The sequence below is a fragment of the Ipomoea nil genome, unplaced genomic scaffold (assembly GCF_001879475.1).
Source record: "Ipomoea nil cultivar Tokyo-kokei standard unplaced genomic scaffold, Asagao_1.1 scaffold3321, whole genome shotgun sequence".
NCBI classification, from domain to species: domain Eukaryota; kingdom Viridiplantae; phylum Streptophyta; class Magnoliopsida; order Solanales; family Convolvulaceae; genus Ipomoea; species Ipomoea nil.
The window spans coordinates 3,729,985-3,748,658 of record NW_017619749.1 but is presented as its reverse complement, the minus strand read 5'-3'; the positions used below and the strand labels follow the sequence as shown (position 1 = coordinate 3,748,658).

The 18,674-nt window shown below is 34.6% G+C and overlaps 2 protein-coding genes and 1 non-coding gene across 4 annotated transcripts; all 3 read left to right on the top strand.

Annotated features, from left to right (window-relative positions):
* The first annotated feature begins 5,109 nt into the window (after positions 1–5,109).
* On the top strand, positions 5,110–7,360 carry LOC109170630. 2 transcript variants are annotated; one of them, XM_019319827.1, is made up of 2 exons: positions 5,110–7,081; positions 7,262–7,360. In XM_019319827.1, exon 1 carries the CDS (start codon positions 5,712–5,714, stop codon positions 6,957–6,959), a length of 1,248 nt encoding a protein of 415 aa, XP_019175372.1. In that variant the 5' UTR covers positions 5,110–5,711; the 3' UTR covers positions 6,960–7,081; positions 7,262–7,360. The 2 variants fall into 2 exon arrangements, with proteins under 2 accessions (XP_019175372.1, XP_019175374.1); XM_019319829.1 differs by having other exon boundaries at positions 5,110–6,526; positions 6,572–7,342.
* Positions 7,361–14,897: 7,537 nt separating this feature from the next.
* Positions 14,898–17,583, top strand: LOC109170100. The gene is made up of 3 exons (XM_019319060.1): positions 14,898–15,332; positions 15,852–16,603; positions 16,829–17,583. The coding sequence occupies exons 1-3, from the start codon at positions 15,036–15,038 to the stop codon at positions 17,340–17,342; spliced, it is 1,563 nt and encodes a 520-aa protein (XP_019174605.1). The 5' UTR covers positions 14,898–15,035; the 3' UTR covers positions 17,343–17,583.
* Positions 17,584–18,019: 436 nt separating this feature from the next.
* On the top strand, positions 18,020–18,092 carry TRNAK-CUU. Its single transcript has one exon. It is a non-coding gene; the product is annotated as a tRNA-Lys (tRNA).
* The last annotated feature ends 582 nt before the right edge of the window (positions 18,093–18,674 follow it).

Genomic DNA, 18,674 nt, shown 5'->3' with positions numbered 1-18,674 from the left:
AAGAACCATCAAGATGCTTTAATTTGGACTACGGATGGTAACAATTTAAAAGTCGAAGAACCACGGATAGTTAATTTGAAAGTTTAGGACTAAACGTGACAAATCAATATACTCAGAAGACCCAGATGATATTAACTGCTCTAGTTAAATTGGTGCATTATTAATTGAATAAAATTGATAGTGATATGATTAGACAATGAAGATAAGTTTTAACGTATGGTATGATATTTAATTTGAAATTAAACTCTAATTATATCGCAATGTGGTCTATTTCGTAGCTATATATAGTTGAAGTTTATTCACGTTACCTATTTATATTGCAACTAGTTATGTTTATATATATATAACTACATCAGACACGTATGCTCATGCTTAAATAGTAGAAATTGAATTTATTAATTCAAAATTAGACTATATATATACATCTTACAATTTTGAATTCAATCTCACTTTTACACAATTGTTACCTTATGAAGATACAAAATATATATCTAAATATTAACTATTACTGTAGTAATTTTAGTTCAAATGCATAAAATATACAATTAATTTGTGTAAATCGATATTGAATGTGGGACTGTGGGAGAGGTGGTAAGGACTAAGGTGAGTAATGTCGGAGATATTTGTGGCTTGCATGCATGGGAATAGGAGGCTTGGCATGGAGAGTAGATACACGTGGAAAGAGTTGTCCAATGAAAAAATAGTGTCTTCAATTCACCATCATCATCAAATAAAGACACTTTGCCTTGAAATGGGTCACTGATTGGATACAATATAATTCTCGTATTTAAAGGTCACAAGTTCAATTTTTATCAATATTTTATTAGTTAAATCAATCAAATTCGTTACATATGATTTTTCTAGCACAGTTAAACTACATTTTTTTGTGTGGTTTGCATACTATTACAAACTAATAATAATAATAATAATAATTATTATTATTATTATTATTATTATTATTATTATTATTATTATTAGGTCACCATTTTGGGTTTTATTTTAAGAAAAAAAAAAGAAAAAAAAAGCGCACAATCAATTTAGTTTGACCATGCCAATGTAACATTGAATTTTAAAAGGAAAATATTACTTTTAGTACCAACTTTTACTACACCACTCTAAATTTTGATGTTGACATTTTTCTTGAGACCTACATGATGAAAAATAACCTATCATCATTTACTACTTTAGGGAGAAAAAGTGAAAGAGTAAAAATATAGAGTACATGTACTAAACCTTGTTTGAAAATTGCCTATTACCTAATCCCAAAAAAAATTACAACATACTAAAAATGAACCAGTATCAAAATATAGTTATCAGACAACAAAATTCATGAACATAATGAACTTTCAATATGTTTAAATTAACCATGTAATACACTAAAAATAAATATGTAATATACTAAAATGAACCTTATAGGGTCCATCTTACAAGATCTCTAAGTCCAGGATATAACAATTGATTGACTTATTCTCAAAAAAAAATTTAAAAAAAAATATAATTGATTGACTTTAAACTGGGCCGATCAGACGCTTCTCGACATTATTCATAGATTCTTAAATGAGCCCAAATTGAACATAAAGTTGGTTTAATTGGATACGATGGAAAAGGGTGCATAAGTCTTCGGCCTATTCAACATTTTCTTCAAGGCCCAACATACGATATTTTAAGCCCAAAAACTTTAATGGGCCTATAATGCTTCACGTTATTTGAAGATTCTTAAATGGACCAAATATTTACGGATAGGCCCTAGCTTTATTGGGTTCGATCGCAACACTGTGGGCCTACCAAACCTCTACACAATCGTTATGTTATGGACTCGTGTCCAGCATACAATATGGACACAGTAACGGTGCCGTTAATGACACCGTTATCTTCCACCATTTTTAAAAAAAAAATAAAATTCAGACCACTTTGTTATAGGAGCATATGTTCATAATTTTATTACTATATGTTCATAATTATAAGTTCATAATGTCAGAGCTCTGTGTTCATAATTTCATAACTGTACATTCATAATTGCATAACTTTATATTCATAATTCAATAACTGTAAATTCATAATTTTCGAAACTCTAGTTCACAATTTTAGAGCTCTATGTTCATAATTTTATCACTATATGTTTATAATTGTAAGTTCATAATGTCAGAGCTCTGTGTTCATAATTCCATAACTGTACATTCATAATGCCACAAATGAATAACGCCGTTAACAGCGAGACAAAATCAAAAAAAATTTTAACTGGAAGGCCGCGTTTTCCCTTAAAACGACGTCGTTTTGGACTCGTGTCCATACTCCACAGCATAATTTGCGACCTCTACAAATATTCTTGGAGCATCACCCTTTGTGTTTTTTTTTTATTATTCCTTTAAGGGGAGGTGAGAGGGATGGAGAAGGGTTTAACTGCTTAAAATTAATATCGGATTTTTCAATATAAAAAAAATCAGTTTCTGTGCATGATATGTACGAGTTCTACTCCTTCAATTTTACTCTTCGATGGGGCGGATTGTTAGATGGGCCCCTATATAAGTGTCTACATTAAGATTTTGTGTGTTTAAATAAAAGTTGAGATTATAAAGTGTCAATACACATAATATTTTCTCACATGTACCAGTACTACCTGGCGAATATGTGTAGCATGCGCTTCCACGAGAAACATTGGGTGATTGTCAAATGAGAACCACCAAACTTTTTTCCCTTTATCTCCCTTGCTACGAAACTTTGACAAAAATTCAAAAATAAACACCAACAATTACTGATGCTCTTATGTAACAATGACGTAAGGAATCTTAAAAGGCCAACCAATGGTAATAACCATAGTGAATAAAAATTGTTAGTATACTTCCATGTCTCAATTTTGTTGGATTAAGAAAAAAAAAAAAAAAAATGTCTTAGTATTCTAGCGGTACGAAGTGGCTCTCCTATATGAGAGGTTATGAGTTCGAGTGTTAGTAGAGACAATATTAATTCTTTGTGCTTCAGCAGGTTGAGAAAATAGTTATAAACATATACTACACTGTAACATAGTCAGTAATTTTAAAATAGGAAATTCCTATATGTTCCAAATTTTCACGTTAATTGTATAGCAAAGATATTACTTGTTAATTAACGATTAGTTTTAATTAGTTTCATCTAAAAATCAAAGTGTAAGCAAAGATATTACTTGTTAATTAACAATGGCACCTTGTTTTAATGTGGTTATATCTAACTATCAATGTGGTTGAACTACTAAAAATTTTATATGCAACTTTTCAAGAAGTGTACATATTATAATAAATTAATTAATCTCATTTAAAATACATTATTATTCCATCCCTAATTGAGAACATATTGTGTGGGTGTAGGCTAGCTAGCAAGGAGGAGTAGGTTTGGTCGAAGATCATGTGAAAAGATGGGCAGAAAATATGTTCACCAAATCAACATATATCACTGTAGTGTTGATAAACCTAATCTTTTATTGTACACCCACGCAGACGCAATAATTTCTGCCAAGAATATAATAAGCTTTCTTGTGCGACAATTATGCTTTCTCTATTCTAATCTTACTCCCACCCTACGTGGATTCTCATATGGATTCCCTGCTTTTCTGCTTAATTATATTTTAAAACTCGATCACTCTTGTATGACACAGAAAAATTCATAATTACTATCAAAATGTCTGTTATTGGTAAAGCAAATTCTGTGATTTTAGCCAGCAAATAACTATAAAAGTTGTAAATCAATTTAAGTAGTCCATAGCTGACCAGCTCAAATCGAGATGGTTAATAATAGGCCGTCCACGAGTAGTTGAATTTAAAATTTTGAGATTACTAATTTAACAACTCGATCAACTTGGCTAAAATTGCATATGAATGACACTATATCACGTGAGATGGGTTAATATAATACATTTTTTATGGATTGATAAGTATAACATTTTTTTTACACAAAAGAACAAATAAATAAAGTGTCAAAAGATATTAAAGCTTTGTTATACGGAGAAGTATTATTTGATTCACGTGAAATAATCTCATACTCCCCCGCACAGGTTTAGTTCAATGTTTTAGTAGACAGTATTTGGTAGAAGAGATTAAGGTTTGAAACTCGACAGCAGTAATATTAGGACTAAATTCAAGTGGGTAGATTTCTTGTGTATATTAGCATTTGACAATGCCTGCTGAGTCAATGATTCATTTTGATTTACATCATTCTAAATGCTCTATCAGTCGGACTGGGTTAGAATTCAATCTTTTTGGAAAAGATTAATTGTTACCTTAAAAAAGACCATAATTGTTGATTACTTTATTAATTTGTTAAAGAAATGGTTTCGCCGTGGTCTAATATATATTAATCTAATTTGACTTGGTCAAACATTGAGATGCTACAGATATCTGTTTGTTTATCTACTGATGATCGTATTCGTATATTATATGCACAACGGGACAATACAATAGATTCACATTACAACTGGTGCCAAAAACTTCTACGATAATAATGTATAAAATAATTTATCATGCACCTAATAGAAACGTATTCTAACAATATTTTATTTTCTGTGAATATCATGGGTCGTTAAATTAAAAAAAAAAATTAAAATTAAAAATTTTCGTTGCGTGATGCTCTGCAAACGAACAAAGGCCGTCGATGGTGGTGGCAAGCGGCGGCGGCGTACGATGATAACGTAACCGCACTTTATGGTTGTCTCTGTGTACTCACACCATTCAACCACCTCAACCTAGTTTAACTAGCTCACCCACCTTTTAATTTTTTTTTCTTTAATTTACAAAATTTATATCCCTCTTTTTTCCTTTTTAAATGTATTTTTTTTCTTTTTTAATAACCCAAATTTTCTAACTTCTACAAAACTTGTTTCAATTTAATTTAACAAGTTTATCCATTTATATTTTAGACCTTATAAACCACTATCACATCATGAGAAGGTAAATCAAGTCAAATCAATATAATTTTGAGAGTAACTGTACTCCAACTCACCAAACTGTACATTTTTGTACAAAAAATATTTAACCCAAACTCAAACGTTGCTCGTGATTTGAATCGAACCTTAGTCCATGGCCAAAACCATTTTTTTTTTTTTAATATGATACTTTTTCTAGGATGATTTACTTGGTTTCACATTAGATCAAGGAGCTCGCCAACTCTTCCATCATCTTTCTCTATCTATATGAGTTTGACCCGTTGCCACCTACCGGCAGCTACTTCTTTGCTCCAATGGAGACCCCACCACCCTTCTCCTTCTTCAACCTCTAGACAGATAAAACTTACAAGCGAAATTAGAGCAGAAACCCAGATCGATCTTCATCTCATAAAAGCGCAGCTTATATAACTTTCCTGTTTCCCTTTATTTTCTCCTTTTCTTTTTCCAGACAAAACCCTAATCTTGAAGGAGAAAGGAGAAGCGAAAAAGGCATAGCTTTCAGTCTCTCTCCTTTCCTCGTGCGTACAAGCTTGTGGTCCAAGAAAAGGACGGTAAAGGTGATGGATGGAGCTAAGATATAGCGTTTTTAAGAGTTGAGATTCATTCATCATCAGAGCTAGCTAGATAGCTTTGGAGATATGGGTTCTCTCTTTGTTCCCATCTTTTTAGTACACCGAGAGAGCTAATTTCCTTTTACCTCGATCGGTATAGTACCTGCTTCTCCCCGGCCACTCTCTGTCTGTTTCTCTCTCTCTCTCTATATATATATATATGTGTGTGTGTATTTTCCGTTTTGGCTATGGATTCTGGAAACAGTGGTAGTTTGCAATCATCTAGCGGTGGCGATGAAGAGTATGATTCGCGCGGTGAGTCCATTTCTAATTTTTTGAACCAGTCGGGTCAGTTTGACTCGATTATCTCGTCGTGTTCAAGCCCGCGGCAGCCGCAGTTCTTGTTTCAGTCGGGGAATCCCGATGCGACTTTTCCACAGTCACTGGGGAATCTCAATTCCCAATACGGGAATAATCATAATCATAATCATAATCATGATTTGGTTTGGCCTGGCCGGGGGTTGAGATCGGAGCCGGGTTTTGGTAACTTTGGGAGTTTGGTGGGGGCGGCGCCGCCGTCGTCATCATCGCCATTGTCATCATCGGCTACTCAAGCTCTCTTGGGGGGTCATCAAGGGGGGATGATTGGTGAGAGTCATCATCATGGCCAGTTTTCGAGCTCGTCGTCATCATTGCCGACCGTACAGCCGGCGGTGGACATGCGGGGGCCGTCGGATGCTGTTCCTAAGAATTCCAAGAAACGGACCAGGGCGTCGAGGAGAGCGCCGACCACGGTGCTCACGACGGACACTGCTAATTTCCGGCAAATGGTTCAGGAGTTCACCGGCATCCCCACGGCGCCGTTCTCCGTCGGCTCGCCGTATTCCCGCCGCCTGGATCTCTTCTCCGCCGCCGGGTCCGCCATGAGGTCGCCTCATTTGGACGGTCTTGGACCGCTTTACCCCTTAAGGCCTTCAGCCCAAAAGGTCCAAAATTCTCCCTTCTTGAACACAACCATGCTGGATGCTCTAATGGCCGCAAACAACGCCCGGTGCGGCGGCGGGAACACCACTCCCACCACCGCCGCCGCCGCCAACGCCGCCGGCGCCGGCGCCGTCCCAGGCTCAAATTCAAGTAACCTCAATCTGGGTAACACCGATCTCGGCATCACAAAACAAGGCCCAAATTTGCTCAACATGCAGAATCAAATCCTCCCATTCCACCCTCTTCTACAATCCTCAATCAAGAATAATCCATTGGGAAACAACGCTAATGCACTGGAGTTCGGGACAAAATCCTCCATGGATGACGCTTTGGGGATCATCAACAACGATCCAAATCTCGGCGGCGGCTTTCCTACCCAGCAAGGGATAAACGACGGCGGCAATCCGATGAGATTATTCGACGGAAACAATGGCAATAACTACAAGCAGAATTGTTCAACATCTTCCCCTTCAGAATTCCACCCTGAAAAGGGCCTGGAGAATGTTCCCTGATTCTTCATATATATTTAGCATATATCGCCATTTCTGTACAGTGCGCTAAATTTAGAAGCCAAGTACGTAGCTGGAAACCATATTCTTATCAGACAAAATTGAAGATCAACCAAGATCAAAAGGTATAGTAGTGTGCATGCTTATTCACGTACAAATGGCCTTCATTACTTTGTCTTTTTTCTTCTTTTTTAATATAAAGATTTAGATTTTTGTTTGACATATACCTTGTAATACTATCACACATGTTGATATAGCATGTCTTATTCTCCATTGTGGATGGTGATTAAGTTAAATATTTGCAGGAATGGTTAGAGAATTTTGGAATTCATTCCCATCATCTTTTTCTTCAATTCTATATGCGCTGTGGAGAATCTTGACACTAATTTTTTTTTTTTTTTTAATTATGCATTATTGTTATTACATCCATCTCAATATCTTCCCTAGCTGCTCCAACCTCTTGATATTTCTCTCCTTTATTTACAAAGCCCTAATGGTATGTTAAAGAGTTATGCATCAAATTTTTTATAAGTAAAAGTTAATTAAATTGTACTGAATTAGAATTAGAGCGAGATATTAGATGTCAGGGTGAAACAAAAAAAAAAAAAAAAAAAAATAGAATAGTGGTCCAATTAAATTAAACTATATGGGGTGATGAAATGATTATGGGAAATGAGAGTGTTTAATAATTCAGTTTAGTTTCAAAGAAGGAATTATAGTTAAAATTGGGGGAGGGGGGTGGGGATGATGAGCCCTGAGATTTTAGGAGATCTTAAGTGGTATTGAAAGGATATGGTGACATGTGACACATGCACCCCTTTAATGCCCTTTATGCAACCATGCTGGCCCTTCAATTCCCACACAATTATCTTGTTTCTACCAATCATGCCCCATGCCCGCATCCATTTTATTTTATCAAACGTGACTTGCTAAGTCATTCAGACAATTAACTTAATAATCATAAATTTGACTCACAACAAAAGTGACATATTACTCTTTTTAATTATTTGAGTCAGTAAATTATGAACAAATTAAGCTCTTTTAATTTCTTTCGGTCTTTTGTTAGTTATTATCACAAATTTCCCTTGTTACTCACTCAATAATATCTATCTATGTGTGTCACTACATATTATGTACCTATATAACAACTAATTAAGGTGGCCAATATATGGAATTGCTACATCAAGTTAAAATCTAGTGTTGCTGTCTGCTGTGAATGATTTTGTGAGCAATTATGGCATATTGGATGTTAGTGCTTGTCTTTTTTGCTATATATGGGATTCACACTTATTGAACATGAATTTTTTTAAAAATAAATAACAAAAAACAAAATGCGACTGAGCAAATCACAGCCACGCCGAGTACAAACGAAAGTTGAAATACATTATCGAATGTACAATTATTCTCATCATATCTCAGATGATCTAACTTTAATCACGGCGATTCTGTATATTATGCTGATTTCTTTTCTCTAAAAAATTTATAAGATGTGAGTTACCAGCTCAAAAAGGAAGCAAATTATTATTTTTTTTTTTTTGAAAGGAAAAGCAAAATATTTAGAACTAAAAAGAAAAAGAATGGAAATATTTAGAACTAAAAAGAAAAAGAAGGAAAATATTTCAAAAAGAGTTAATTCCATTTTTTGTCCTAAATAAATTTATAGGTGACAATCCACTTTAAGTCATTTTTATTAAAACATCCACTTTTGGTCATAGTATTATCGTGACGTGACCATTTTTAGTCATTTATCAATAAAATAGTTAAAATATCGTTAAATACAATGACATTTTTAGTCTTCAATTATGAATGTTTTCAAAAAAAAAAAAAAAAAAAAAAAAAAAAAAACATAAAAAGTATAGCGGTTCAACTTACTTTGTATAAAAAAAATATTGAAATGTCTTTGTATTTAACGATATTTCAACGATTTTGTTGATAAAGGACTAAAAATGGTCATGTCACATTAATACTAGGACTAAATGAGGATGTTCTAATAAAAAAGGACTAAAAATGAAATTAACTCATATATGTATATAAAATCCTGAGTTTCTAAAAAGTAATTTAAGAATCTACCGTTATATATGTTAGTATTCCCTAGACAGCTCAATTACCTTCGCAGACTCGGGAGTAGGGGGTTGGTGACAAAATAATTTGGCAGAATGCACTTGAAGAGGAGAGCCGACCCAAAGAAACCAAAGGCCACGTAATGGTAACATATTTACTCTAGCACTGCCCTATTTAAGAGGAAGCAATTATGGTGAAAATCATACATTTAATGTAGACTCGGCTCATCATTACTATAGAGACCGTTACCTGAGCAGAAAAATGTTGTAGGCATTAGTATAAGTAGGAGACCTTAACCAACATGGTTGGCGTGGTGGTTTAGCACCTTGTCCCTTAAGCATAAGGTTGGGGGTTTGATCTCCACCCATGTGAGTGGAGCAAACCATTTGGCAAATATGATACACTTTGATTCTTGTACTCAAAACACATAACAATTGGTATTTTGAATACTGCGAAACTATTTTAGCATCGATTTGAATCACGGCCGCACCTTTACAAATTATAAGAAACAACTTTTTTGACCTTTGAATTGTCTTAGCAGTGAACTTATTAATTTTTTTTTAAGCTCTTGAGTTAATTTTCTGTCTAATTTTGAAAAATGTTGTTAGGGGTACGAAAACGTAAGCAATGATGGAACGAAGTTGAAGCTAAGGGTGACATGAAATGTCATGTCCTACTTGATCGAAGAATTTACTGAAAACGCAGTTGCAAAAGTTGGACAATTTGGGTTTGATTTTCTTCGGCGTGCATATATATATAAACTCCATCTTTAAATTGATTGCTTTGAAGTTTGGCTATTCCACTAATTATTAATTAAGTCTCAAGTTTATATCGTGACAGTTTTATGAAATACACAATATTAAATGGTGATTGAGAATTTTTATTTATTTATTTTTTTTAAATAAAGGCATCAAAATTTGTCACCATAAGCATACGATGGGTGTACGCATTTTTGTGTACAATTTATGACTTTAGGGCTGGCCAAAATCATGATAGGGTAATTATTAATTAACGAATCAAACTAGGACCTCGGTAGGCTTTTTTAGACTATGCACTAAGCTACCACCAATACTATTAATCTTGTTTTTAATGACTCTATTTAGTAATTATTTTTTTTATTATATTTAAAAATGACCAAAAATGATTCTTTCAATCTTTGCGACCATAGAATATGATCAAATAACAGTGTCCCCAACAACAAGCTTTCCTGTTTATTTTTGGGGATGAAATTTCACATGCCCTGATAATGAATTGTATGATATAGTTGAACAAATATTTCTACTGATTATAAACAAATATAAAAAAGAAATCATAAATTCTGAATATTGCGGTCCCCATAATATTTAAAATAATGGTTTTGGACCAATCTAAAAATTAATGTAGCTAGCTTACTTCAACCTTATAAAATATGTGACTCAAGCATGATAACAATTGTTGTTAGGCGCGGGCGGCTGGCTAGTTTAGGTACGTGAGGTCTCTATCCTATTGTTGTTAGGCAGCTCCGTTTGGAAGTGTATGTTGAGACACAATTGAAGTCATTTCATTTCGATCATGACCATTTTCCACGCACGCTGCACCTCATATTTATACAAGTTTTAATTTTTCGATAAGGATCATACTTGTGTGCGTCAGATCGGATCGAATCAACATGCAATTGTCATACTTATATACTCAAATGTAATACTAATCATGAATAAAATGTTTGTTACTCATAAGGGAAAATGTAATATTTTTACATTTTAATGTAAAAATATTTTGGCCCTGTTTGGTAAAATGGCTGTTAGCTGATAGTTGTTAGTTGTTAGCTGATTGTGTTAAATTGAGGGTATAAATAGTTGATAACATTAGCTGATTGTAAAAAAGTGTTTGGTAAATTAGCTGTTAGCTGATAGCTGTTTGGTATAATTTATTTTCTTAAAAAGCTAATTGAAAAAGTTGCTTGGAGTAACTTTTTAAATTTTAGCCTTTTGGAGTTGCAAAAAGCTAATTAACCAAACATTTATATTGATATTTTAACGAGTTAATACTCAAAATCGTCCTCGACTATAGTGGTTTTTCTCAATTTCGTCCTAAACGACTTTGATGACCTAATATTGTCCCAAACTTTTGTGTTTCGCTCAATTTAGTCCCAGACTTTTGTGTTTTTGCTCAATTTAGTCCCTCATTTGTTATTCTGTCCATTTGGTGTTAAATAAATAGGCAATTCAGTAATTTTAATATTGGCATCTCTTTACTCATAGACATGTGAACTGCGAAATCTTTTTTTTTTTTACGAATTACTCCCAGAATTACTCCTAAAACTGCGAATATAAAATTTGATTTGCAGGTCCGGGAGTAATTCTGGGTGTAATTCGTACAAGAAAGAGGAATTTCGCACTTCACAAGTTGAAAGTAAAGAGAGATCAATATTGACATTACTGAATTGTCCTTTTCTTTAACACCAATTTGACGGAATAACAAATGGAGGACTAAATTGAGCGAAACACAAAAGTCTGGGACGATATTAGGTCACCAAAGTCGTTTAGGACGAAATTGAGAAAAACCACTATAGTCGAGGACGATTTTGGGTATTAACTCATATTTTAACTAAATCAAACAATTAATAGTGGTCAAATAAGTCAAAATTGACCTATAGGCCAATTTTTTACCAAACAGGGCCTATATTTTCTATCAAAAGTATTACTACATTTTTTCTAATAAGTAATGTTGGCAAGTGTTTGTTATTTATAAGTGAAAATATAATATTATTAAGGATAAATATAATACTTTTAAGGATAAATGTAATACTTTTAAATCAAAATGTAAAAGTATTACATTTTCCCTTATAAGTAATAAAAACTTTATTACTAATTAGTATTACATTTGTGACTATAAGTATTACATTTTTATCTTGACCCGGTCCGACCAAACTTGTTTCACAGTGAGACGGTCTCACATAAGTTTTTGTCTTTCGATAAATATTCAAATTCAAAATTTTTTTGGTAAGATCTTATGTTTCCTTAGTTAAGGTATATTAAGACGATGACGACTCCAACCAAATTAGTTGGACAGTAAACTTGATAATACAAGGTCTTAAGTTTGACTTTTTGTATGACCTGTCTATTGTCTTTTTGTTTGTTTAAGCCAATCAACTATGTACAACCTAAGATGATTTACTTATTGTCATCCTTTTCTGGTTAAGGTCACAAAGTAAATTTCACTCCGTGAGCACCTTCACGTCACGACTTTAGAGTTAAACGTAAATGAAATGGTACACTAAGGTTTCACACGTCGAGACTAACCCTATTTGTGCTAAGTAAGACCTCAGAGAGTGACAAAACGTTCCCTAACTTGTGAATAAGTTTTAAGGTATCCACACTCCTAGGACTGGAACCCAGAGTTTTGGTTAAGCTAGAAGAGACACGTGCAATCACATTCACACCTCTATGGATTATATTAGAATTCGATTGCTCTTGTGTAAGAACATCGCATGTGAAGCATATCTCAAATATATAATACCAATTGTTAATGATTAAAATACAAGACTTAGTTTATTACTACAAATTGACACATAATATTCTTTAATGACTCTTTGTTCTGAATATATGTGGTTTATTTTCGACTTATTGAATTATTTAATTATATTTATCTTTGGGCCAATTGCTTCAACAATTGGCAACATCATTTCTCTATTGTGTTACCTAAAAATATGCATGAATAGTATATGCATTTAACATTGATAAGTCATTGACGGTCTAAAATAACAAATAAAAATATATAATATAGTAATGAGACAAATTGTTAGGTATATCAAAGTAACCTAACTAGATCTGATCATAAATTAGTGATCATCATTTTGTAGCAGTTCCCTCTTCTTTTTCTTTTTGGAATATTTTTTTTTTATTGAAGGATTTTTATTATTATCTTAAATAGTCGCATTCTTCACCCTTTCTGTGGTCAATCCGATCATAGCATTTTCACATTTATTGTTGACTGGAAAATTCATGCGTATTAATCTATAAATATACAGATTTTTATATGGTACTTTACTATATAGCGTAAAATTCCCAGAGCCTTTTAAAAAAAAAATGAAATCTTTTATTATCAAATGCAATTTTATCCAATCAAATCAGTCTTTTTATTTTTTATTTTTAAAAGAAACTATTTAACACAGAATAGAAAATATTTTGTTGTGGTAACTCTAGCCAAGTTGATCATACAATAATCATCATAAAATTTCAACTTTGATTCTCCATGTGAGAGCTGTTTATTAAGGAGTATTATTTTTAGTTTAAATCCATCAGTTATGAATAATTTAGACTGATCTTTTATTGACTAGGATTACATTACGGGTTTCATGAATGAATAAGTGGTGCGGATACAGACAGAGCAAATAACTTTGTAAGCAACAAAAACGAAAAAATGTGGATTCTTGGGTACATAGACACAGACACACAGTATGATTTCCATGAACCCCACTTGTTCCCCGCTAATATTCCTCTTTTTCATCAACTAGTGCATTGGAAAAGTCTCTCCAACGGCTACTTACACTCCTTCAACTGTTAAAAAAACTGAACTTTAAGAAGAAAAAAGAACAATATAATTACTCAGAATTGTTTTTTAAATACAAATATGAGAGTTTGTGGGTTCGAATCTCAATATTTTTAGCACTATTTAAGTCAAATTAATACAATGTTTGTTTCCAGCATTATTAATGATCTGAGGAAATTAACGTTGTTTAATTTATATTTATTATCTTTTAAAAAAGAGAGAGAGATAAGATTTACAGCGTTTTATTGACGTAAAAGAAGACGTCAGGGCGGATGGTCGAATGAGGTAACGGAGGGGCGTGGGAAATGGGGTGTCCGACGTGGATTAGGTTAGGCTTATCATCTGTCGCTCATGTACTATACTATTTTTAACTGTGCGTTTTTGGAGAGGATGGGCCCACCTGCACGATTCCCGCAATTGATTGCGATAGCGACCCGGGTGTCAAGTCGGGTGGGTCTGCTTTTAGACTGGATCCTTCTTTCTAGGCCCAAAATTATGCTGCTTCTCCTCTCCTCTCCTCTCTATACCCAATTAAACGGCTACCTCATATTCTCTGCTCCTTTATGGATGCCGTGACTCTCCGTCTTCTTGGTTGACGGAGCGGAGATAGATAACGCCAGTTCCGTCACGGACACATTTAAATGTATAAATTATTTTTAAATAATTCGATCGATGAGAGAGAGAGAGGAAATTTTAAGGCCCAACTTCAAATATAGTTGGGCTCAATAAAGTGTGTTGGCCCGTAGTAATTTTAATGTGATAGAGTAAAAAAATCACAAATTTAATCTTTTAAAATATATTTGGAAAAAGGGTTAAATAAGCCCTCAAACTTTAACTTAAAAGTCAATTAGGCCCCTAAACTCTTCAAAGGTGTAATTATATTCATTAACAATTCATTTAGGTGCAATGAAGCCCAAAAACAAGTTAATGACCTGCTATCACAGGTCGTTAGGGTTCAAGCCACCTTTCGACAAAATTTCCGGCAAAAAAAAAAAAAAAAAGTGACCGGTGAAATTTCCGGCAAAAAAGTGACCGGCGGCGACTGTTCGTCGGTTGCCGGTCACTTTTTTTTTTTTTTCCGGAAATTTCGCCAGTCGAACGCTGATCACATTTTTTTTTGCCGGTAATTTAGCCTGAAGGTGGCCTGAACCCTAATAACCTGTGATAGCAGGTAATTAACTTGTTTTTGGGCTTCATTGCACCTAAATAAATTGTTAATGGATGTAATTACACCTTTAAAAAGTTCAGGGGCCTAATTAACTTTTAAGATAAAGTTCGAGGGCCTATTTGACCATTTTCCCAATATATTTACATACTCTCATCGGGTTCGGGTCCCGGCGAGTGCTGTTCAGTCGTCATCGTCATGGCGCCATCAAACCCCAAACTACACCACCGCCTCTATCGAAAATCTTCGAATTAGGGGTTGGCATTGCAATTCACGGTGTTTATCCTTCCCGCCCTTTGGGAGAAGAATTAAATTCATGTAAAATGAAGAAATTGAAATCCGAAACGCTTACTCTATTTCTGGTGAATCTAGCTGGGATCATGGAGCGGGCGGACGAGTCTTTACTGCCCGGAGTTTACAAAGAAGTCGGAGAGGCCCTTCACACTGATCCAACCGGCCTGGGATCGCTCACCCTTTTCCGATCCATAGTTCAGTCCCTTTGCTACCCGCTCGCCGCTTACCTTTCCCTCCGCCACAATCGGGCCCATGTAATAGCCTACGGGGCCTTTCTCTGGGCTGCCGCCACTTTCCTCGTTGCTTTCTCCTCCACCTACTTTCAGGTCTCTCTCCTTTCTTTTCTTCACCGATTAGGTTTTAGTAACTGTTATGTGGTTTCTGTAGTATGAAGCCTCATTTTCTGCTTCAAATGCCAACATTTAATGATTGGACTAGTCGAGTATTTCGTTTTTTAAATTTGTAATTCATTTTTAACGTCTTGTGAAATATTAGTCAGAGGAAAAGTTTCGGATATGGTAATTAATGTTCTTTGCTATTTGTCTGAACAATCAGTGCTGGGACTTCAATACTTTGTCAATAAGAATTTCCAAAATTCTCAAACTTTAGTTGTGTAAAAGACTTGATAAATTCAACAGGCATGAAGAGCGAAAGAATTGATGAAATGCTGGATAGTTATCTTGGCATTGGATGAATTTAGAACCCATACTGATTGCTGGATCTAATTCTTATTCAAATCTAACCATTATCTGAAATCTAAGAGCAATTCAAGAAAAGAGTATATAGATGAAAATCAGAAATGCTTCTTTTTGTTGCTGAAGTTACATAATTTTTTGGTTGATAAGTTGGCAGTATCGAGAGCTTTGAATGGTATTGGACTTGCCATAGTTGCTCCTGCTATTCAGTCCCTTGTAGCTGACTCAACCGATAATAGCAACCGTGGAATGGCGTTTGGATGGCTGCAGCTTACTAGCAACATTGGCTCAGTTGTTGGTGGAATACTTTCCTTGTTAGTAGCTCCCATGACATTCATGGGAATTCCTGGTTGGAGATTCTCTTTTCATCTTGTGGGAGTAATCAGTGTTATAGTTGGTATTCTAGTTCGCCTGTTTGCAAAGGATCCTCACTTTCCTGATGGTAGTTTAAAAGAACGTCGTAAAATTCCTGGAAAATCCTTTTGGTCAGAGGCCGAAGACCTCATCCAAGAAGCAAAATCGGTCATCAAAATACAGTCCTTCCAGATAATTGTAGCTCAGGGCATTACTGGTTCATTTCCCTGGTCAGCTTTGTCCTTTGCCCCAATGTGGTTAGAGCTCTTTGGCTTTTCACATGGAAATACTGCTGTTCTTATAGGCATGTTTGTGATTGCTAGTTCTGCTGGGGGACTTTTTGGAGGCAGCATGGGAGACCTACTATCCCAGCGTCTTCCAAATTATGGAAGAATCTTTTTGGCACAAATAAGCACAGCATCAGCTATCCCACTGGCAGCAATTCTTTTGCTGGCTTTGCCTGATGACCCGTCATCTATTTTGCTGCATGCTTTATTGTTATTCGTTACTGGGTTTTTCATATCGTGGAATGCTCCAGCCACAAACAAGTAAATATCTATATGCCTTATTTTCTCTGCTCCAAGTGTTCACTATTGTTTTATCAAAATATCATATTCTAAGGGTTCCAATTACTTATAGACACATGCAGTGGGATTGTCTGCTATCCATTTAGATACCTTTAGTCAGTTTTTATTTTATTTTATCTTGCAATTAACTATTTCCCTATATGGTTTGATCATTGGTTGGACTCTGTTATAATAAGTTGCCAACAGCCCAATTTTTGCAGAGATTGTGCCCGAGAAGTCCCGAACAAGCATCTATGCTCTGGATCGATCATTTGAATCCATATTTTCTTCTTTTGCTCCCCCTGCAGTTGGGTTGCTTGCTCAGAAGGTATATGGCTACGAACCTGTTCCCCAGGGTGCTGACGTTATTTCTACTGACAGAGAGAATGCTTCATCTTTAGCCAAGGCACTGTTCACTGTAATAGGAACTCCAATGGCACTATGTTGCTTTATATACTCTTTCCTCTATTGCACCTATCCAAGGGATAGGAACCGGGCTCTTATGGAAGCTCGGGTAGAATCAGAGATGCAACTCATAGAGTTAGAGAATTCTGCTTCGAGAAGACAGTATGCACAAGGTCAACCATCTGAAACAGAAGAGCTTCATCCCGATGATAGAACTGTCATTGAAGTGGAATATGGTGAAGAAGAACTCGATTTTGGTGAAAGCGATGAGCAAATGTTAATCTACAGGCACCCAGGACTCTCAAATTTCGCATAGTAGTAGCCGTTACTAATGGCTTTACATACTTCTCTGAAGATCACAAGTAAATTAAAATTGTTTTGCATGATTGGATTGCAATATAGACCAATATACCTTTGATTCAATTAAAGTATCTTCCTCAGTGGGAGGAAATGTAGAGCAGTATTTTGAAAGATTTTTGTGTACATAGTTTCCTGGTTTCAGCTGTTTCCAGCATCCTTTATACTTTTTCTTTTAGATGACTAAGAAAACTTCACAACCCTTTTGAATAAATTTTGCTTTGTGACTGTTGCCTTGTGGTGGTAAAGGACCACAAAGAAATAGTAAACCAGCCTAAGTTATAGATAATTAATTGTTTTAAATTAAATCGGTAAAGATTCGAATTCATAATTTTATAGTTGTACATGTGAATCTGTTGGCATTTTGATTGGAGTTACCCTTGTACATATTAATTATTAAGACATGGGAACATTAAACATTAAAATTCACTTTATTTTTGTCAGAATAGAATATTTTCATCATGTGAATTTTAAAGTGTCAATTTTTTTAAAAGAGTAGAAGTTGGGAATAAGGAGTGTGACTATGTGTAGTATTTTCCTATTAGTATTTAGGACTTGGGACATGATAATTGCAGTGCTGCACCATTTTATACTCATTGCAGTTATATGTTTTTCGTTTTAAAAAAACACCAACAAGCCCGTCTAGCTCAGTTGGTAGAGCGCAAGGCTCTTAACCTTGTGGTCGTGGGTTCGAGCCCCACGGTGGGCGATTTTCTTCTAATTTTAGAAAACCTGATTTACACTCTTTGTGGGCGCGTCCTTTTCCTAGTTTTAAGGAAAATTGATTTATACTCTTGTAGACTTTTTTTTAGATTTCTCTGAAATCAACCTATCAATTATTGTCCTTTGAGATCATGGATTAGATTTATTGAGAATAACAGATTATTTTCTTTCTTTTTAGAATAACTTGAATATCATTGAGATGAACTTATCAATTAAGGAAAATGTTTGGTGGACTCTTAACTTTTACTTATACTCACTTGTTCTTGATATAGACACCTTTCTGTTGACCTACATGATGAAAATAACTCATTCTTGTTTGTCACGTTAGGAAGTAGAAGTAAAGGAGTATAATTTGGAAATATACATAGTTAAACTCATCAATTAATCAATTCTTGTCCTTTGAGATCATGGATTAGATTTATTGAGAATAAACAATTATTTTAGTTAAATCATCATCAATTTGAAATGATCTCATTAGTCAAAAGTCTTTTAACTGTTCGTGTACTGCTTTTAAAATGCATCATCCGTTAGGTGTGAATGTCTATTCAAATCATCAAATCAAGCTAGT

What these genes read in the sequence shown, in the direction of transcription:
- LOC109170630 (XM_019319827.1), top strand. Translation starts at nt 5,712, where the DNA reads ATGGATTCTGGAAACAGTGGTAGTTTGCAATCATCTAGCGGTGGCGAT.
- LOC109170100 (XM_019319060.1), top strand. Translation starts at nt 15,036, where the DNA reads ATGAAGAAATTGAAATCCGAAACGCTTACTCTATTTCTGGTGAATCTA. An exon ending in TCTCCTCCACCTACTTTCAG is followed by an intron (nt 15,333 to 15,851) that starts GTCTCTCTCCTT and finishes TTGGTTGATAAG; the next exon opens with TTGGCAGTATCGAGAGCTTT. An exon ending in AATGCTCCAGCCACAAACAA is followed by an intron (nt 16,604 to 16,828) that starts GTAAATATCTAT and finishes AGTTGCCAACAG; the next exon opens with CCCAATTTTTGCAGAGATTG.